Genomic DNA, 20,970 nt, shown 5'->3' on the forward strand with positions numbered 1-20,970 from the left:
ATTTTGAATTATGTTGTGTGCTTCTCCTTTCCTCTCCCCCACACAGCCTCTGCCAAAGCCATCTGACAGGAAACTAAAGATTAAGTTTGTCCTACCTCAGGGAACAAAGAGCCCACAGAGCAGTGAAACAGCTTACTGCAGAGCGTAAAGTTTCTAATCCATCTCGAATCTTGGGATTTGCTGGTAATTGTCAATGCAAAGTTGTTTCTTTGCGTTAGCACATGTCTATGGATCGCATTTTTACACTGTACTATCCACGTCCACCATTTCCATAAAGGTTAACGTGAAGCACCAAACATAATCGTGTGGAAATTAGACTTTATTGATTGCTAAGGTCTATTGTTATCCCTTGCTAAGTCCCTGTAGTTCAAGTTCAATCTGGAATTACATCATGTCTGGTTTCCCTTAGTTACCAGACAGCTTGCAACGTGACCATCATTAGAGAGAGACAAATAATCTTCTCATGCATCAGTTCCTCATCTATTTAAACGTAAACTTTTCTCAGAAGCGCACCTCAAGAGTGAGGTATTGTTAATGTATGGATTACGGTTTAAATTAGATTATTTAATGGCTTCTTAATGGATTGTGGACCCTCTTCCTCTTATGTACATGACTGGGTACCTTGCATCTAAGTTTCTAGAGTAGCAGTCAAGAAATTATATTAAAGTCATATGAAAATTTGATGGATTGTGTAGCTTTTCTTTCTCCCTAGTTTGCTGAAGTTACTTGGCTATGAGTTTAAACCTTGTCAGCCAGTTTTCCTTGCACACAAAGTTTATAATTTATCTTGTTGGACTTTAAACTAAGTGACAAAAAATCCTTAAAATATTCTACAATTCTGAATTACAGTCATGAAAAGTAAAAAAGACCAAGATGGCATTCAATCTACATCTTTTCAAAGACTGGTTCAAGAGCACAAAAGCAAAATTTTAAGTGTTTCACATACAATTATTGAGTTAAATATCCACACCCAGAGTGCAGCATAAAACAGCTGCCTCACTGTAAGTTTAATGTAAGTTACTGCAGTAACATAAACTTATGGCAGGAAGTGCTGACCTGGTACATTTTCCAGGACAGTCAAACAGAAACATTTATTTTTTTTTCCAAAGAGGAAAATAAATAACAGTATTGACTGTACATGCAAAGGATTAACCTTTAAAATACTGTACTGAATTTCCTATTACATTTGGCTGTATATGGATCGACAATCCATTACCAAAAAGACTTCAATTTACTGGAAAAACATATAGAGATATAGAAATGAACAAAATTGAGCAGAAAGCTCAAAGTTCCTGCAAAATAGCAAATGAATTGACAGGGTACTGACTGGGAGTGCAATCACAGTGCATTATCGTCTATGAAGGATAATGTGATTCATGAGCAGAAATAAATTTAAATTTGGACTAGTGCACTCAAATCTCACTGACCACATATTCACTTTAAACAACTTTGTCTCATTGCAATGAACCAGACTGGAATGCACAAGTCAAATAGCATTGAAATAATATACACAAGCAAAAACAAAACACACCTTTATATAGTGGTAACAGGCCTCAAAATCCTGTGTTTGAGGTTTCATAATGCCTATACATGACAATCTTTATATAACATAATATACGCACATAAATCCAATGGGCAAAATAAACGTAATTTGCCCAAGATCCAATCGAGAGGTTTTATAAATAGCAACATAGAACTAATACAGTCAATACATAACCAATTGCATGTAATCTTATATTTTTAAAATGCTCAGGTTGTAACTGTGAACTATTACATATTAATTTGTGAATACATAAGTATTCATTAAAAAAGGTGTTATTGAATTTTCTGCATACGAGCATTTCCTTAATCATGAACAGACCCTTCACATGTATTCTTAGTAAAAGCACCCTAGGAGGTTATCTTAACTGATTGAGATTTCTCACTTTGCAAAAACTTAACAAAAACTAGTAATTTGCTTTAAAACTAAATTGGAATTGGAACTTTTAAGACTGCAATATCCCTCTTTGCTGGCCTGTATCTGTCAATTTTCCACATTAAAGGACAATTTTGCTCCAAATAGAATCTAATTTCAGCTTCTTAGAGTTGGATTAAGTATGTTATTATAATGCTTTTTTGTCAGTACCTGTACATTTAGAAATACAATTGTTTGCTTCTCTGTGTTGAACGCACATTCAGTCAGTGTTTACCTGGAAACAACATTTTCTTTAAGTTATACATAGACTCTAAAAGCTTATTACCCTGTTTTTCCACTGAATTCAGCCAATGTAGAATCACCTGGGTCCTGTACTGCCTATGGTAAGCTCAGTAAATATTATGTTCTGAGACTACTGCATGTGCTCGTGGCTATGTGCCTGAATATGCACTGCTTGATTGGTCTCTCCATGTGTTGGTTTGAGTCCTCCTTGCTTCAGGTTAGGACTGGGAACCTATGTGTCACATGTACTTCACACCCTGGTGCACTACTTTCATAGAACATACAAAGAACCTAGAACTGTGCAGCACAGGAATTTGGCCCTTTGGCCCACAGTGCTGTGCCAAACATGATGCCAAATTAAACTAATCCCTTCTGCCTGCCCTTGGTCCATATCCCTCCATTCCTTGCATATTCATGCGCTTATCTAAAAGTCCCTTAAATGGCCTAACACATCTGCCTCCACCATCATCCCTGGCAGCGTGTTCCAGACTCCTACCACTCTCACATCTCCTTTGAACTTACCCCCTCTCACCTCAAATGCATGCACCCAAGTACTAGACATTTCAACTCTGGGAAAAAGATTCTGACTGTCAACCCTATCTATGCATCTCATAATTTTACAAACTTCTATCAAGTCTCCCATCCTGCTAAGCCATCTAACAACTAAAAATGGCTTTTCCTAAAAAGAAAAAAAAATTACAATCAAAAATGACATGACCAGAATTCAGAGCACCAAATGTTAAGAAGTGATCTTTTTTCTTCATGCTAGCTTTCCTTTGACATAACTAGACTTCTTCAGAGTATTCTGAGCAGATGTTTTACATTTATTTTTCTGAAGAGGATGACAGCCATTTTTATCTCAAGCAATGTGGGAAAATTTAAGGAGTTAAACATTTCCAAATCCAAATGTGTACTCAAAGTGTTAGAAAATCCTAAGGTAGAAACTGAGTGAATAGGTTTACACCAAATAGTTTCAAACAGACTTGAGGCTGGACAACAGAAGAGATAATGCAGTTTCACATTTGATATGCAGGTGTAGATTTTAGAAATATTGAAAATATTACCTTTGCCAAGCAATTCCCAAAGTATCGTCACTGGCACTGGGGTATAAATGCCTGCCGTTTTGATTCATGGTCCAGTCACAAATCCTCAGCTGTCAATTGAAACCTATCAGTGAGATTGGGTATCGGCAGAACCAGACTCCAAGAATACATGCAAAAAATTCACTTCCATTAAGAAAGGCATTAGTCTGATTACAATGCAACACAGATTGCAATCCAGAAATATTAGAAAGTTAACCCAATGCTTCAACATTCCAGACAGACAGAGTAAAGGTTAACAAAAGAAAAAAAATCACATTTTACTTTATTTCCTAAAAGGAACAACATGTGCCACTAACACTGGCAATTCATTTCTGCAAGTCATACCATCCTTTAAGTAGTTATGAAGAATTGACACAAAAGCTACACTGATCTTTGTCTTCAAATCAGACATCCCCACAACCTTGGAAAGCAGTAAGACCTTTGCCTTTTTCTTCAGCAGTGACACCAAGTAAGGTCTCCAAGAGGCAGATTCAAGTTCCATGTCTGTTCGTAACAGCTTTTTATAAAACAGTGAATATGTATACCATGTACAACTCCCCCTGTTAACAGTTGAACGTGAAATGTACATATATCGAAAGAGATGTGTGAGAGAGAGAGCAACATAAAAAAGCAAATCACTGAATGAATAAAAAATAATCAGAATTGACAGAGTGATTATACTTGCTTGTAAATATGGGAAAATTCACAATGCTTATTACTCTAGGAATTAAATTATTTTACTATAAGTAATAAATAGGAGATTGCATTTAACATTTATTTAACAATAAAGAAATATGCATGCATTGTTACAAGGGATGATAATCAAAACTTGTTTGGCTATGAGTAGAGACATAATATAATGTTACTGAAAGCAGATGGTCATCCTATTTCCTTGTAAACTTTGGTTGGCTTCTTCAACAAATAGCATGATTTAGCTGAACTTTAATTATTATATGTATGTTTGTTCAAAGTTCATTTTTCAACAATAAATTAGCTCTTCTCCAAAATTTTAATCAGTGTTCAGATCCATTTCACACCAACTTTGGCCGAGGAGGAAAAGACACTGTTCTTGCAAGAGAAGAAAAATGTATTTTTCAAATCTCAAACTATTTAATTATACCAGAAAGTCTGACCAAATCCACAAAATTGTCCATTCTCATTTCATAAATAGTTCATGTTTTATTGTTTTGATAAGAAGATCACAGTACATTCAAAAGCATGCCTCTCACTGATTCTGTAACACCTACTACACTGCACAATCATACAACACCAGTTTGTGCTTTTCTGTAGCTTTATTTGGGGAAAAGAAGGCCTTTGTAAAATTTTATAAATTATGGCAAACCAGTTCAACAACAGTGATTCCTATAACCTGAGACTAGAGAACAGAATGTTTAAAATAAAAAGTTTAGTACAAAACTAACTAGTTCTCCCTACCAACACCAAAAAGCTGGTTAGTAATGCAAATTTTCAGCCAAAGATTTCTTTATGGTACTCTGGCTCCCACAAATATGAAGTGAAAATTTTGCATAAAGCAGGACAAGGCAAAAGTAAAAAGTCAATGACATTCAATTAAACGTTTCATGTACAAACCCTACATCTGGTTGTGATAAAACCATAACTGTTAGATGAGAGTACTGATTTTAGTGCTAAGATTTCTATTTATGATTTGTTTTTTTCCCTTCCCTCTACTTTAATTGCTGACTTAGGTAAAGGTCCAAGAATATCATTTGCCTTTGGTGAGCCTAGAGCAATGATGTGATATATAAGATGATGCATCATGAGCTGTGACGAGTCTTAGAGACTGGTTTTCCCTTGCCATTGACTTCCCAAGTTCAGTTAACCTACAAGGGAGGATGCAAATGGAGACCAGGTGATTCGAGGAGGACAGAAAATCAAATTTGATTCCCCAAGGATCTTTTTACATTCTTTTTCTTGACAATCATTCTAACACTCAAGCAGAAGGAAAAGCCTGTAACATTTGGTAAATGAGACATACTGGTCTGAATTATTCTGTATACCTCTAAATGGGCTTCCAGTCTGAGAAGCACATTCATTTCCAAATATTACTGATTTTTCCCTCTGGGCAGTCAGTGGAGTACAACTTGAAAATATATGATTTGGAAATATATCGCTGTTCCTTCACTGTCGCTGGGTCAAAATCCTGGAATTCCCTCCCTAATAGCATGGTGGGTCAATCCACAGCAGAAGGACTGCAGCGGTTCAACAAGGCAGCTCACCACCACCTTCTCAAGGGCAACTAGGGATGGGTAACTAGGCAACTGGCCAGCCAGTGACGCCCACATCCCACAAAGTAATAAAAAAAAACAAGGCTCAGTGAAATTCTAGGCAATAGATATGCTCCCAACAAATAAAAGATATGGCTCTGGCATACAACAGAATCACACAGAAAAACAAACTGCTGGAAATAACATCTACTTGTTTATGAAGCAAGTTTCTATTAAATCAAATATGTATACCAAAGGATTTTGTCTCAGTATTTCATTGAATTGAAAACTTTTATCTAAGAATGAGATTCTTCCTTGAAAGTAGGCAGAATAAATGGCAGAGAAAATATGGTAAACATCAGAGATTATTAATACAGTTGCGATCTTACTGCATGGTGTATAGCGCCCTGCTTCTAGAGTCAAGTCCCACTCTAGGACTTAATGGCCAAGGAAGGTGTGTTCATAAGATAACCAAACAGGTTGAGAGTATTAACTCAAAAATCCTTCCAACACAGGTGGGAAAATATAACTGCTGGGAAAATATTCCCAGTCAGCCATTTGGTGGGGGAAATTGGAAATAGATCCAGGATACAACATGAAGAACGACATGCATGGAAAAGTCAATGTTACAAGAGCAACTCAATAGGAGTGTGCTAGATGGCTGGCACAGATTAGATTTGTGTCAACAGGATGAAGTTCAATTCCCATTCCAGCTGGGTTGGATTTAGGCCCTGCCACTTTGCCATACTCATGGAGGAGGTTGTGGCATTGTGAGTCAATGGACTCAAGAAGGAGGAGATTCATATAGATATGCTCTCAAATGATGATAATAAATTTGTGTATAGACATATAAGGACCAAGAGAAAATAGAATCATTCAATCTAACTCAAAAACGAATTCCTACAATATTTTAATCAATGCATTTTCCATATAAAACCATTGTGCAAATGCCTTACCAATGATGTAATTCTTAAACGTTTGAATTGAGTAATTTCAATGCAAGGAGAGCAATGTGTACACTTTACCTTATTTAGTGTTTTGTTAATTTTTATTGTAGATAACTATGTAAGCCATTACTAAGTATATGACAGGTTTAAGAAAGCAAATGGAAGACTTCATTTGCTATCCCTTCTCAAGCATCATAATATACCTCAAACTGACCTAATCATTGTGGACCAATTGCTCCAAATATAACAGCTGTTTGGAAGTCTTTATTGGTCAAAGTGCATGGAAACAAGCTTGGAATCATTAAGAAACAAACACTAAAGCTGATCATATGTAATGAGCACCAGAGTTCGTCTAACATAATCAAACTTCTGAACTGTGTTCCCTTGCTTACAGCCAGACAAAGGTAAAGCCGGACAGCTGTGTCTGAACTTTATGATAAAAATCTACAATGCTACCTTCCATTGCCACTATCTCTTACCACAACCACATGAAAGTAAATGTGCAATTAAATTAAGGAGAACAGATAGCATTCTGCACATTATACATAGAATGAATAGACTACGAGACAGTTCAATACCATACTTTAGAAAACTTAGAAATAGTTCGTAAATGAACTTATGTATCTAAATGAGAATTTGATTAATTCAACATGACATCATATGATCCAGGGACATTAATACACAGGTGGCAATAAACTTGCATTTTTAATTCTGTAAATTAAGGCAAGCTGCATTTTGAAATGTTTTGTATTTACTTGAAATGAAAGTTGTGCCATCCTTTTATTACTTTTATTCTAGTTATGTTTTAATGATTATGTATAACTTGTGTCAATTATGATTGCTGTTAATTTGTATCATCATCCAAAGTTGGACACTTCTTAATAACTCAATTGTCAATCACTCTGTATATTTTTCTAGGTGTGAAGCAAATTGCAACAATATTATTAGAAACTAGGAAATTAGGGTGGCATAGTGGCTCAGCGGTTAGCATGGCTGCCTCACAGTGCCAGGGACCTGGGTTCAATTCCAGCCTTGGGTGACTGTGTGGAGTTTGCACGTTCTCCCTGTGTCTGTGCGGGTTTTTTCCAGTGCTCCAGTTTCCTCCCATAGTCCAAAGATGTGCAGGGTAGGTGGATTGGCTATGCTATAGTGCCCAGGGATGTTTAGGTTAGGTGGGTTAGACTAGGGGAATGGGTGGGATGTTCTTCAGAGATGTGGTGTGGGCTTGTTGGGCTGAATGGCCTGGTTCCACACTGTAGGGATCCTATGATTCTATGTAATCTCTAACATTGAAATGTCATGTGTTCTTCTGGGGTTTTGGTCAAATATCCACTATTGTACCTTTGAAAGACAAGTTTTCCTGATTCTTGGCCGGATCACTAGCATGTTTTTTGCAGTAAAAAGTAAGCACTTTGTGTTCTGATGAAGATTCACCAGACTCAAAATGTTGACTTTGCTTTCTTCCCACAGATGTTGCCTGACCTGCTGAGTTTCGCCAGCAATTTCCTTTTTTGCTTCAGATCGCCAGAATTTGTAGTTCTTCCTTTTATTTGAGTAGACCTTCATTGTTTGACTGTTTCCTTGCCCCATTTCCTTCAGATAAAGCATATGTCGAATACCCAACTTCCCGCCTCCATTTCAATACATTTACCCTTAACGTTGGCAGTCTAGTGATTTGATTTAATATCAAGCTATCAATAATAACCTGAGGTACAATAAGACTTTGAGCCTGGGGTTCCTGACTATCTATAGAAAATTTCCTTCCACTGCTGCAGTTGCCTGTGGTGGACTAAGGTGCAATAATGTGGTTTTCAATTGATTGAAAAATCATTAAAGCTGCATGCTTTACAATTCCAACACATCAACCAACAGCTATGCCTCAAAGAAAAAAGCTAAGCAAACCAAAGGCAACCCAACAATGTAAAAGAATTACGTTGAGTCAAGACGATGATTGATGAATTTTGTTTAAATTAAAAGCATAAAACCTGAAAGACAGTTAATTTGGCAATAAATGGTCTTGAAGACGAATGGAAGAGCATGATGAACAAATTATATTCTAACCAACAGTGATCACACATGTCAAACATTTGGTCATGGCCAACTAAAATCTGACATATTACATCACTAACTTTGTGCTACATACCTACTGTGGTACACCTATGCCATTACTGATGTTCTCCACGATAGTACAAATTTTGTGAGGTTATTTGAAGGCAAACAGGATTGATTTTTACAATTCCCATTTATAGGGTTGATTGTACTCTCCACTATAATGATGTCATCTTTTATAAACCTGCCAGGAACATCTCAAAATAATATCAAGTGATCACTGCTCATTTAAAAATGCAACCAATTACTAGACTGCACTAATCTAATATCATAAATATGGTAATTGTTCAACTGTAGACTTAACCCATTAACCCATGTGTCTTCAACTGTACCTCAATCTCAGTTTGGAGGCTAAACTCTCCATAAATTGCCTTTTTTACCAACTGGAAGGGCCATTAGGTTATCAGATTTCACTTTTAGATACTATTTTTGCTCTAGAATAGTAACTTCTTTGTCAAGTAACATCACTTGCATAAAGAATGTGCAGTTTCCTAATGCTGAATATGAATGTTACCCTTTTTAGCAGTCCCTACTGCATAGTATTGAACAGGAGAATTCTGATTTCATTCAAAGTGGATTCTGACAACAAACAATGCTGGAAGATCTACCACAATCCCCTTAGCTTTACAAAGACTTTGGAGGGAGAACCCTGTTATTTGCAAAGTGAGTTGCAATGGAAAATTGGAACAATTCCATTTTTGAAGTTCATTAAACAGCGTTTTGCAGGAATCAGCTTTATTTTTCATAAGCAGGCTTCCCTACATCAAAACATGTTGTTTTTAGATTTTAATTCAGCTAATAACTTTTGCTAAAGCTTTTACTAACTTAGTCAAAGTCAAGACACATCAGGCACCAAGTAGAAATAAGGCAAGTTATGTATTACAATGTTTTGTTTTGAGGAAAGTAGTAATTTTGGAAGCTTTTATAGAACGTTAGGTGTAAAAGTTAGCAAGGGAAGGGGAAAGGAAATGCTTTTCTTACTAGACAGGATCACCCCTGTGCCTTCTAGTGCGAGAAGATTAATGAACATTGACACTTTTCTTCCTACACTTTACAATTTATCTTGTAACGTTTTCATTTGTTGAATCTTTCGTTAAAAATATGATTCTCAACCTAAAGTAATTGTATAGTAACTTCTCTGTAAACATACTCTGCCTTGTGCTTGTAGTGCAATTTGCCTGTTGGATTGTGATTTTTAATGTGTGGCTGTTATTCATTTCTAATCATTATAAATGCACAATTGCTCATTAACCTGACTGCCCAATTAACCACATACACAAACAGAGCAAGCAGTGTTCTGATTTTGCTTGTTGATGTTTCAATGAATGCAGCAGACCATTTTGTACGTTCTAATTAGTTATACATAGCCACTGCAACAAGCTGCCACCAACTACCTCATGCTGCTTGATTAAACATCAAGTCATTGATGCCAGACTGAGATCATGACTATAGGTTCATGTCAAGATTCAGATTCCCTTTATACAGACAGATGAAAGAACTCCAAGCAGTTAGAAAACTATGAGCCATAACCTCCCTTTGTCCATGCATTCTGCTACAAGTTTGCATTACTTTGATAAGAAAGTATCAGATTCAACACAGCAGCTTTGCAGAGACTGACAGATCTATACAAAAGTTCTAAATGAATCCATATGGTGGCATAAAGTTAATAGGATGACCCTATAGAAACACACATACATTTGTTTAGAGATATGGTGAAATTTTATGTTGTATCAAATGGTAACAAGAATATGGCAGGAAGTGCATATGATCTCTAAACAATATTTGTCCGATTAACACTTTCAGCCATAATATACTTTGTAAAACACTACATCTAATTTTGTTGCTTGGTGGTGCACAGTGTGTTTAAATTCAAGGATTGCAACCACTTAAAATTAGTAAATATATCTGTCTTCCAGACAGTTAAGCATTTCAGAGCAATATGGCTTTGTTACTAAAACTAAATGATGCATGAAATCTTAAATTTTGCTCATTATAAACCATTTAATGCACCTTTATTGAAATTAAATAGCTGTAGTAAAGACAGTAGGGAGATACAGCTATCTGACTAAGGCCTTGTTTTGCTTTAACTGTCCACAATTCATCCGTAGAAAGATTCCAGGTTTCTTTGGCACTCAAGAACTATAAATCACAATGCAGGCAGCTACGACAAAGAGAAAAGGCTACATGGCTGACGTTATTTATTTTAAGGGTCACCACCTATTAACATATCTAGTGTTAAAAGGAACCCTCTTCTACTGCAGCTTATTCTTCCCATCAGCTTTTCTTTTTAAATTCTTCTTGGCCAATATAAAATGATGAATCCTTAGATTTACTTTGACCCTGGCTTTCTATTTTTGTTCAATTAATTTTTTCGCTGCATAAGTACAAAAGCAATAAGTATCTAACACTCTGAAGCATATAAGCAATAAAAGCTTTCTCGTAATTCACAAACACATTAATATTCTAGAAAAGTTAACCCCTTGAGCATCACCTACAGTACAAGTGTTACAATTCATTTTGTTTCTATTTATTTACACTGAAGTTCATCAACTATGCCGTTGTAAATTATATGAATACAAATTATCTTTAAAATTAATAAAAATGGATTGATAATTCAATCTTGCATTCTGCAGGCTCTTTTGAGTAGATGCAGAAAGGGAAAGATTTTTAAAATCTTCCACTTAAGATTTCCTAATCATTCAAACTTGAAAGAATTTTCAAATACTACCTGCTATTAGTATCTTTCAGATACTACTAATCTACCTACTTTGGACAATTTGAGAAAGACAATCAAAGCATCTGACTTTCTCATAATAATCTGGTTAATTTTAAACAGAGAAATTTCATCTATGAGTCTCTTAACTCATAGATTTGCCTGTTTGAGAGGCCTCCATAACATGGAAGGGAGTTACAGTGTATTTGTCACTGTACACTTCATTATGACTTCATTATGACTGGATACATTAGAAATTTTCATTAGAGTTTTATCAGTAATAAGCAACAAAAAGCATATTAATTGTCTCTGTATGAGGTGTATGTTATTAGAAAGGTCTCTTTAATCCATTGAATGTTCATTAAAATTTGAGTTTGAAAATTAAAGTGATCAATTTGAAGATATTTTTATATCTTTGCTAGAGGTTGGGGTGAGGTGGCCAGAGAGAAGATGATACAGAAATCTGCATTAATGCTTCTATTTTTGCTGGTTACGAGTTGCTTTGCTACCTTTTGCTGTGGTTACTGTAGATACTAAAAGTTCATTGACAACAGCTCTCAACAGAGCCCTAACTTGTGAGGGCTTGAGATCCTGCTTCTATAGCTCTGTATTCTGCTGCTGCTTTAATTTTATCCAAAAGAAGATGAACTCTCCTGATAACAAAGTTGTCAATTACAAAGCTCCTTTGTGTTTTGGTGTAAAAATTAACTTCTTCAGAATCAATCTGATTCAAGACATTGTTAATTTACTGACTTTACTGACATGATTAAATAAATTCCACAAGCTAAGCACACAGCACTGATGGTCTGAACACGATCAAAACAAATTCGTTAACTTGTCCACAAGAGCATATTTGTTGGCATCGGTGAACAAAAGAGCATTGCTACAAACTGTGTTCTTTACCAGTGCATTTACCAGAATTATAGCAGGAATAAGTGAGGCAGGGGTGGTTCTTGTATCGAATTCATCAGGAGAAAAGGTAATATAGTAAATGAGGGGGATGTTTGAAAGAGATTGCAGGGGTAGAGTTAGGGAGGAAAAATCTTGAGTTGAGGATTTCAGTACTATTGCCTCTCTTTGAGTATCATGTACTTAACAAGCATAGATTACTGCCAAAGTGGCAATGTGGCTCTTTTGTCATTATCTAGGAGTTGGGTTGCTTGCCAGACACCCCACAGGCGCCTTTTTACAAGGAGGGTCAATGCATCTTGAAACCTTTCCACACTGAATGAGCCAGAGGAGGGCATATTTCTAAAATCTAGGACATTGGTGGTGGTGGAGGAGGAGGGGTGGGAGAATCTGGACATGTCTCCTGAGTGCTGATGGTCATTCGAAGATGCCAAGGTGAAGGCTATCACTTGTATGAGGTGCAGGTCACAAATTTCTCTCCACTTCCAAATGCGACATGCCTTGATCAGGCAGTATGTGCTTTTGAGTGAGGGCTCCCTTCTGTCTCTCAAATAATCACGTCAAGAAGTGCCTGTCATGCCCGTTGGCATGGCAAACCCTCCTCTGCATCTAAGCTAACACCAGCTGAGGCAGTTTAAGCCCTCATTTGGGCATTAATTTGCTAGTTAAGAGCCTCAATTGGTAGTGGAGTTAGAAGGCTGTACGGGGGCTGTGTGCTCCCCAACCCCCAGTAACCATTCTCCCATCTGACTAAATGCCCCCTGATAAAGTTGACCCTGGGAGCCACATGGAAGGCTGTATGAGAAAATCAACCCTTTATACAAGCTCACATTGAGATATGACCGTCTGCAGATCTGTTTCAAGATCAACTGACCTTATGATGTTTCTAGCAACATTAATGACAGCCATCACCTTTTATTAAAATATCAAATCATCTCTCATTTGCTTTTGGTTTGATACAGCCTATATTTTTAAATAAGCTGGGGTCCAAACTGTAGTTAGAAAACTTGGTTATCGCAAATCTCTAACCAGCAATGTAGACATCCATTGTAATGTGATGAGATCAGGGTGGGGACGGGACTGGTTGGTGAGAAAGAGTGAGGGGGAGGTGGAGAGAGACATGGTGGGAGGAGGGGAAGGATGGGAAGATAACTGGGAGATGTCAGAGGTGAGGGGAATGATAGACAGGGAGTGGAGGTTTGATAGACAGGGTGGTTTGTGGATGTTGGGCAAAGAGTACAAAAATGACTTTGTTTTTACAGATCAGTGGCCTCTAAGCTCAGCCATGGAATGCTGGATGCTAAGTGCTGGATGGCTTTCTTCTTTCCCTGTGAGGTTGGGAGCCTGGCTACCAAAACTGACTGAATGGCAAGTCCTCTCCCTGGTCCTTCATGAATTTTAAAGATTGCAATGAGCATTCCTAAAATACATCATGACAACCAGGCCCCAGGACTCTCCCCCATCCCTGACTCCCACTCCCTGATTAAAAATCCAACCCCAGGAAAAGTTCTAGATGAGCGTGACAGTTTTATTTTTAAAATCTGACTGTTTAAATGGAAACTTAATTTCAAAGAAATAGAAAAGGAAAATGCAGGCACTGGCTGCAAATAGATATGACAGAAGAACAGAGAAGCAAAACCATTAATTATTACTTTGTGGTTTTTGCGGTTGGGAAGAAATATAAAAATGGGTACTCAATGCGGTTATTCTAGAAGAGACATTGGTTAGGCAATCCTGGACAAACCCATGTGCTTTCATGTCAGCGTAAGTTATCACCCATAGAGTATTTTCACAATCTACCACAGCAGTGCCAATTAAGTCTGATATTCTAATTCAACCACAATTCAAGAAGCTTTTGGTCATTTTAGTCTCCTCTTAAAATATTTTCAATGGTATAATGCTTTGTTGAATAGTGTCCTCCTTATATAGTTCTTACCTATCAATACCAATGCTCCACAATAATATGATACCAAGGCAAATTTAATGGATTATTGAGTGTGACCTAATCACTGAAAAACTGAAGACAGGGGACAGGGATGTTGATTCAACAAAGTCATGAATTCCTGCCCTCCATTCAGGGATAGTAGGAACTGCAGATGCTGGAGAATCTGAGATAACAAGGTGTGGAGCTGGATGAACACAGCAGGCAAACAGCATCAGAGGAGCAGGAAGGCTGATGTTTTGGGCCGAGACCCTTCTTCAGAAAAAACATTCAGGATTGGTTTGTAAACAGTAATTACAACCACAGTATATATTTCGAGTGTTTAAATGAAATGGGACTTATTTAAAGGTTAATGTACTGGATTGACAAAAAAATCTAAAATCATCGCTAAGAAAGCCTGTAGTTTATCTCTGTGACTTGCATTCTTCCTTAATTTTTATTCTTGATTTGAAAATGGTGACCAAATGGATCCCCACCCCTCTCTTTCACTCTCAGTCAAAACAGGTTCAATACTATACAACCTCTTTCTCCTCCAATTTACTCACTGTAACTGATGACATAGAACATAGAACAGTACAGCACAGTACAGGCCCTTTGGCCCACGATGTTGTGCCAATCTATTATCCTACTCTAAAATCAAACTACCCTGCATATCCTAAATTTTACTATCATCCATGTACCTATCCAAGTGTCGCTTGAATGTCCCTAATGTATTTGACTCCACTACCACCACTGGCAGTGTGTTCCACACACCCACCACTCTCTGTGTAAAGAACCTACCTCTGACATCTCTCCTGTACCTTCCTCCAATCACCTTAAAATAATGCCCCTTTGTAATAGTCATTTCCGCCCTGGGAAAAAGTCTCTGGGTATCCACTCTATTTCTGCCTCTCACATCTTGTACACCTCTATCAAGTCACCTCTCATCCTTCTTCGCTCCAATGAGAAAAGCCCTAGCTCCCTCAACTTTTCCTCACAAAACCTCATCGTCATCATAGAATCCCTACAGTCTGGAAACACGCCCTTCGGCCCAGCAAGTCCACACCGACCCCCAAACCATCCCACCCAGACCCACCCTCTATAATCCACCTAATCTACACATCCCTGAAAATTATGGGAAATTTAGCATGGCCAATCCATCTAGCCTGCACATCTTTGGACTGTGGGAGGAAACCGGAGCACCCAGAGGAAACCCATGCAGACACGGGGAGAATGTGCAAACTCCACACAGACAGGTGCCCAAGGGCGGAATCGAGCCTGGGTCCCTGGCGCTGTGAGGCAGCAGTGCTAACCACTGAGTTACCGTTTTGCCCTCCAGTCCAGGCAGCATCCTGGTATATCTCCTCTGCACCCTCTCTAAAGCTTCCACATCCTTTTTGTTTACAGTACGGAAGGGAATCATCATTCAGAACTTGGCATGAGCTATAAAATTAATGTGAAAATTCTGTGCAGCTGCTGGCTGTTGAGTTGATAATTCACATGTCTGAACAGTCAAGTTTGCTTCTAAATCACACTTGGAAGGATAACTGAGGTCATCCCTCACTTTAGTGAAAGAAAGCTGATAAGCTCATGGAGAAATGTCCATGTTGTAATCTCTAATGGAAAAGTCTGGCTTTTCACACAGAATTCAACTCCCCTCAGAAGTGCAAAGAAAATTAATTTGCTGTCAAGCCTAACTGATGACAAAATGAAGATAGTTGTGAAAAATGGCTTCATCTTTTAAGGTCAAAGGGAAAGCCAGCTGAAGCGAACCTCCATTTTGAAAGTATTTGCACTCTTAAGATTATTTACTGAATACAGTACTTAATATGCATGTGTCACCACCACTCAGGCTCCCATGTAACAGAGCACATTGTAAAACAATTTAACACTGTGGTCAATCGTGCAATTGTGAACTGTTATTTAACCTGAGTGAGCAAGTGGAAGCTGGACTGACATTCACATGGAAGCCACGTTGCTTTTTCTGAGTATGAAACAGGAACTGTGTTAACTTTGCCTTCTGATTTCACACTGTTAGTTGTTTTTCTGAAGTATAAAGGATTGGACCATCAACACTGTGCTAATGCAATGAATCCAGAGCATTCTAACAGTTAGCCTTAAGAATAACAGGAATGGTGCCCACCTGCTGCTGGTGGAGGAAGGCTGGGTCCCTGGAGCTAAGTCCAACAAATTGGCGGTTGGCCGGGGGCGTACCTGAGCCCGTGTAGGCTGTTCAAAAACAAAGACAGCAATTAGACTCAAAGCAATATTGGATATTTCATATCACTATAAAATCCAAGCCTTCCATTGCATTATTAATACAAACATTTGCATACGGCAAACCTTTCAAGTAAGGGGACACTATTCAGTCAATAGAATCAGTGCTGAGCAAGACTATTGCAACCCTGAAAATACAATATCTGGATACTGTTCCTGGCAATACGAGCATCAGCAAGAAGAAGTCTTTCTTTTACTAGCAGGATTAATTTCCTCATCTGCTATCTTGCTGGAGAAATGAACTCATTCTCCTTAACGCATTAGCACCTGCCAAAAAAAATATACTCAGCAGAATGTCACGTGAACATCATATCCATTAGTTTAACAAAGTGAATTGTGTTCCATTACAATGTGACATGGCTTAATCCACAGGACTGACTAACGCCCTACATTTCAGTGGATTTTTTCATGCTTTTGTCATTGTCAGATTGCACTTCCAAATTTCAATCCACAGAGCACTTTTAATTGTAGGTCACAGTGCAATTCAACCTCCAAAGGTTAAAGTCATTGCCTGTTGTTGTTCCTACTGACCAGTGGAGAAGCATGATCAACGTGAAACAAAGAGCACATCTTCTTTCAGGAAAACCAACTTGCTGAACAAAACCAACAGCTGTGATTTTACTTTTTAAGGGTGAGAGGATTGGGAATCAGTACATTAGTTTAGTCAGCAATGAAGAGTACAAATGCAACTTTTGAACAAACACTGTTTTTTTTAAATTTGGAATATATTGTTCCATTTTTAATTTAAAAAAGTCTGCTCCAATCAAATGACCGGAAAGTGGGTCACTTTCTTTCATGTACGTCCTTATTGTTTTAAGTTTTGCTTCTGAACCTGGTTTAACTTTCCAGTTTTAACTGAACTTGACCACACTTCTGCATCTTGATCAAATTTTAAGAGGTGGTAGTGTGGCCCCACATACAGGTGAAAAAAAAGGATCATATTAACAGATAGTATCAACAGATTGTGGGAATTTTGAAGGAGTTTTTAAATACACCTGCAATAATTAGGTTTTACCAGTAAATGTGAATTTGTCAAATCTACTTTTTAGCTGCTTTCAGTGGAACAGGTAATATGGCCTGGAAGTTTTGCAGTATGGACAGCAACTCCATTAGTGCAAAGACTGGAACAAGACTGAGAATTGGAAGTCTCCTCCCAAACATGGCACTTACTGGGCAGGTGGATTACATTATGTTACTCATATCTTATGGAGGCAGTAGTCCATACAAATCAACAGGTTTCTCCTCTCAGGTCTGATTTTAGTGTCCCAAGTGTGTGAAATGTGACGTATACAGATTTGACTTGGTTGGGCACGTCTGAGCTTTGTGGATTCATTTGGATAATCTAAGTATACTTTGGAGAAGTAAGTAACCTGTTTGGATACATTCCCTAAAGGCCCTTGGGGTGAGGTCAAGTATGCTTGGGCGAACTAAGATCATTAAAATTGGGCACAAATGTACAAAAAGAGATTGTAAAATCACTAGAGCTGCGAAGATCATTATAAGTTTCAAAAATCTCACGAAAAACTGTCAAAGGGAGCTGTAAAGCATTTAATAAAACCCAGCCATTAAATATTTCAATAAGGCTAAATGGAGTTTTAAAAACAATCATCACTGGCTATCTAATTAATTTCATAATCTAAATCTATGGTCTTCCATCCATTGGATTACTGGTGAAGGATTGATTTCGCCACTGTCCATTTTATGGCTGAGTGCCTGCCATTTCACCATTTGATGTACAACTCCAAGTGGTTACAGATTCTTTGAAGTGGGACTACGAGTTCAAGTACGTTTTCAGAAGGGGTTATGCACTTGAAATAAATGTTGCAGTTATGAGGGACTATCCAGTGAAAAGGAAGTTGAACATTGTAATTTTTTTTAAATCAAAGTTTCTTTTTTCAATAAAGTCTGCGATAGATACTTAAAACTTTATATTATTTCATTTCAGTATTGGTCTAGAGAACTACACATGAGGGCTGGAGGGGCTAAATTGCCCATTCCTGTTACTACTTCTTACGTTTATATGTTGTCTCTTATTTTTCTGATTCCTTGCCTTCTTCCTCAAGTGCAGTCCACATATCTTGAAGACCTTGCCCAAGTACTGTATGATTCTATGCTTCTAAGTAGCCAACATTAATGAGGAAATGTTAACAGTGAAATGTTGGCAGACTGTTCAACTATAGGCAGCGTCACAGCTGGTGCCTTGTATACACCCGACATTTACCGCAGTTGTCATTGAATAGCATTGAAGGGGAGGTATCATGGTTAATACGTATCTCCCCATCCATGAACACTGAGGCCAATTGGAATGCCGCCAACCCACCACTGTATGAATAGCTAACTGAACTCAGATGGGAGCAAATTACTGCAGATGCTGGAATCTGTAGTGAAAACAACAAATGCTGGACATCACAGCAGGTCAGGCAGCATCCACCGAGAGACAGCAAGCTAATGTTTTGACTCTAAAGTCATTCAGTCTCGAAACATTAGCTTGCTCTCTCTCCATGGATGCTGCATGGCCCACTGTGATCTCCGACATTTGTTGTTTTCTGAACTCAGACGGGATTGAACTGGGCTTTTGCTGGTATGCGCTGCTCTGTTAGACACTGGGCAAATTTGCTGCAGGAGTTATTGCTACTTTTAAACAATTTCCCTCCAGGAAGGAAAGAAATCTGTAGAAATTACAAGCTCTTGTCCTGCAAGAAATGTATGTTTTTACTGAATTTGAGTCAGAAAACCTCTTGTACATATTCATGTTACTAATCTCAACACACTCAGTAGAATTGCCCAATTGAAGCTCACAGCAAAAGTGCAGAGCTTTCAAAACGAAAAGACATACAATGATAGTACTCAGTGCACGCTCACCTTTAATTCTTGGGCACAGAACAACTACCTGTAGTCTACATGTGACCAGATATGGGTCTGAACAGCTGAGAAGTTGCAAAGGCACGGCAAATCAATTAGTACATAAGTCGCAGCTGTCTAGAGGTTTTCTGTAAAGAAGACATTGTTCTCCTATTTCATTGCTGACAGTCTTCCACAAAACACATTAGCGAGCCTTTGTTAACTTTACCCAGGGAGAGAGATACAAAACGTACCATGGCAGTTTAACACAGCACTTGGGAAGGAGATGGCCAAAACCAGCACGATCCAATGCAATCTGATTTTCATCATTAACACTGTCTGAGAGCGCTCCCTTGAAATTTGCTGTGATCAATCAAAACTCCTAATACTGTTTAAATCGTAGTTTGTAGCTGTCACCAGCCAAAGTTGCTGCAATAATTTATTAAAACTGTAAAATCAAGGGTTTAAGTATAATTGATCCAACGTTGTCTATTGTTTAGAAAGGGCCAAACGTTAACGGTCAAATAAGTAGCCCCTTTTTGAAATCCATCCAAAGTTCATGGTAATTAGTCATGAAAATCAAATTGACTGTCTTAAATTCTTGTCTCTTTTACAGTGATTGCATAGATTTGGGTTCTGTTTTAATAATGCAAATGATTGAGACAGCCAAACAAGCCAAAAGAAAATATGTAAAACAAAATGTATTTAATTCAGAGAAATAGTTCTACAAATATTACTCTGTTTACCTCAGGAATGTGAACTTTGTCCTTTCATCACGAGGTGAGGATGGAGTGATATAATGACATGGGTAATGCCTCATCTATTTTAACGGTACTTACTGGATGATGAAGATGATGTTGCCTCACCTTCGCTTGATGTAGTGATGGGTTTAGTGTCTGAAGACATGGCAAGTGTCACCGGTCTGGACATGCCATGATGAGGTGAGGGAGCCAGTACTGAAGTAAAATGACCAGGCACTTTGCCCACTACTTGACCACTACTATTGGGCTGAGAAAAGAAACACAGTAATACAGTATCACAAAATGGTAACACCTTTCTTTTGCACAGTACGTATAAAGGCAAAAGCATTGTTTTTTCAATTGCAGAGACTAAAACGCAAGTATAACTTTTCAAAAACAGGTAACAATATGTTTTCTGTTAGCTGTGAAACACTTTCATTCAATCACAAAGTCCCTGTCTTATCTGAAAGCCTTTCAGAAGCTTCCTTGCAAAAAGCCTAACTCTTTGACTATCTTCAGTCTCCCTTTTAAAGTCATGCTTCCCTTACTCGTTGTTACTTTTCTACCTCATGCAGTTCTGATATTCACTCGTTGGACTTGGGCATTGCTGGCTGGCCAGCATCTATTGTCTGTCCGACTGCATGTGAGGAAATCTGTACAAAAGTGACTTTCTGAGCTGTTGAAATAATGAAACTTTCAAATATTCATCAAATTTTCCGAGCTGGATTTGTACTTGTAATGATGCAAAATATGTTCTACACCTACTCCATTTTTTTCAAATTTGAATGTCTTTCAACCTTCAAGGAAATAATGCTCAAATGGTACTGCACTGAAAATTTTAGGAATAAGTCACCCTACACAATGAGGCCCAGCAAGGTTTTGTACTGTATTTTACCAAACTATCTCATTAATTATCTACCCTAAGGCGCTACGGCATCCTTCAAGTCTGATTCTAGCCCCACCTTAAAATGCACTATTCCCAGAACAAATCACCACTTCTGGGACAGCC

The 20,970-nt window shown here is 37.9% G+C and overlaps 1 protein-coding gene across 7 annotated transcripts in view; it reads right to left on the minus strand.

Moving 5' to 3' along the window:
* LOC109916163 (nuclear factor 1 B-type) overlaps positions 1-20,970 on the minus strand; it is a 404,400-nt gene that overhangs the window by 41,661 nt on the left and 341,769 nt on the right. For 4 of the 7 annotated variants that reach the window (XM_048595245.1, XM_048595247.1, XM_048595248.1 and 1 more), the window contains exons 9-11: positions 20,061-20,229; positions 16,247-16,332; positions 3,262-3,350 (exon numbers count right to left, since the gene is read on the minus strand). In XM_048595245.1, coding sequence (XP_048451202.1) covers positions 3,262-3,350; positions 16,247-16,332; positions 20,061-20,229 — 344 coding nt within the window. The remainder of the gene's footprint in view (positions 1-3,261; positions 3,351-16,246; positions 16,333-20,060; positions 20,230-20,970) is intronic. The other 3 variants (XM_048595246.1, XM_048595251.1, XM_048595250.1) reach the window with 3 other exon arrangements.

Source organism: Rhincodon typus, chromosome 3 (genome assembly GCF_021869965.1).
Source record: "Rhincodon typus isolate 14 chromosome 3, sRhiTyp1.1, whole genome shotgun sequence".
NCBI lineage: Eukaryota > Metazoa > Chordata > Chondrichthyes > Orectolobiformes > Rhincodontidae > Rhincodon > Rhincodon typus.